The sequence below is a fragment of the Nestor notabilis genome, unplaced genomic scaffold (assembly GCF_000696875.1).
Source record: "Nestor notabilis isolate BGI_N333 unplaced genomic scaffold, ASM69687v1 scaffold19354, whole genome shotgun sequence".
NCBI lineage: Eukaryota > Metazoa > Chordata > Aves > Psittaciformes > Psittacidae > Nestor > Nestor notabilis.
Window position 1 is genome coordinate 2,638 of NW_009924516.1, and position 1,270 is coordinate 3,907.

The 1,270-nt window shown below is 55.7% G+C and overlaps 1 protein-coding gene across 1 annotated transcript in view; it reads right to left on the reverse strand.

The window, feature by feature from the left end:
• The window catches only part of LOC104404257 (chromosome unknown open reading frame, human C8orf82), a gene marked incomplete at its 5' end in the record, with an annotated part of 1,373 nt that extends 548 nt beyond the window's left edge, over positions 1-825 (reverse strand). Inside the window, one exon of the mRNA XM_010012644.1 lies at positions 778-825. Within this exon, the coding sequence (XP_010010946.1) occupies positions 778-825 (48 nt within the window). The remainder of the gene's footprint in view (positions 1-777) is intronic.
• Between the last annotated feature and the right edge of the window lie 445 nt (positions 826-1,270).

Here is a 1,270-nt window from a genome sequence, read left to right on the forward strand (position 1 = left end):
TGGGACCCAGGCGCCCCGGGCGGGGGGGGGAACGGGGCTCCTCCGGGTTGGGAAGCTGGTGGAGGAGGGATGGAAGCACCGGGAAGCGCCAGTGGGAAGTGCCAGTGGGAGCTGGTGTTGTCCCACCATGTTAATTAACCATGAGGTGGTTAATTAGTGAGGGAAGGGATATGCAAATGAGGGGGGTGGGTATGCAAATGGAGCTGCCAGGCCCCCTCCCCCCCCAGTCAGTGCTGCCGTGGGATGGGATCCCAGCTAAGGATGGGATCCCGATTAAGGACTGGATCTCGAGGGTGAGAGCACAGTGAAGGGTCAAATCCCAGTTAAGGCTGGAATGCCAAATAAGGATCAGATCCCAGTAAAGGATTGGATCCCACTTAAGGACAGGATCCCGATCAAGGATGAGATCCCAAAGATCAGATCCCGATGAACGACTGGATTGCAATAAGGATGAGATCCCGATGAAGGATGAGATCCCAAGTACGGGTGGGATCCTGATCGAGGATGAGATCCTAAGGATTGGAGCCTGATGAAGGATTGGATCTCAAGGATTGGATCCCAACTGAAGATCCCAAATAAGGATGAGATCCCAGATAAGGACCAGATCCCAGGTAAGGATTGGATCTTAATTAAGGGTCAGATCCTTATTAAGGATCAGCTCTCAAGGAGGAGATCCTGATTAAGGATGAGATTCCAGTTTGGGATCTGATCCCAATTAGGGCTGGCGGGGGAGGGCCAGGTCTGGGGTGCTTCTGGGGTGTTTTGGGTGCCGGTACCTTTGAAGCAGGTGATGAAGTTCTTCACTTTGGTGTCATCCAGGAAAAGCTGTGGAAAAGCAGGAAAAAGCCTCAGGATTCCCGAGCGTCCCCAACAGGTCCAGGGGCTGCCTGGGATCTGTCAGGGATCCGAGTCCATCTGGGATCTGTCCAGGATCTGAGTGGGATCCAGGTGGATTCTGTTTGGGATCTGTTTGGGATCTGCCTGAGGCCCACCTAGGTCCATTTGGGATCTACCTGGGATCCACCCGGGATCCAGCAGGGATGCATCTGGGATCTACCTGGGATCTGGCAGGGATGCACCTGGGATCTGGCAGGGATGCACCTGGGATCTATCTGGGATTCAGCAGGGATGCACCTGGGATCCAGCAGGGATGCACCTGGGATGCGCCTGGGATCTACCTGGGCTCTGTCCCGAGTCCATCCCGGTTTTTGGGGTCTGTCTGGGATCTGCCCAGGCTCCACCTGGGATCGCTCCATGACCTGCCCCCGGC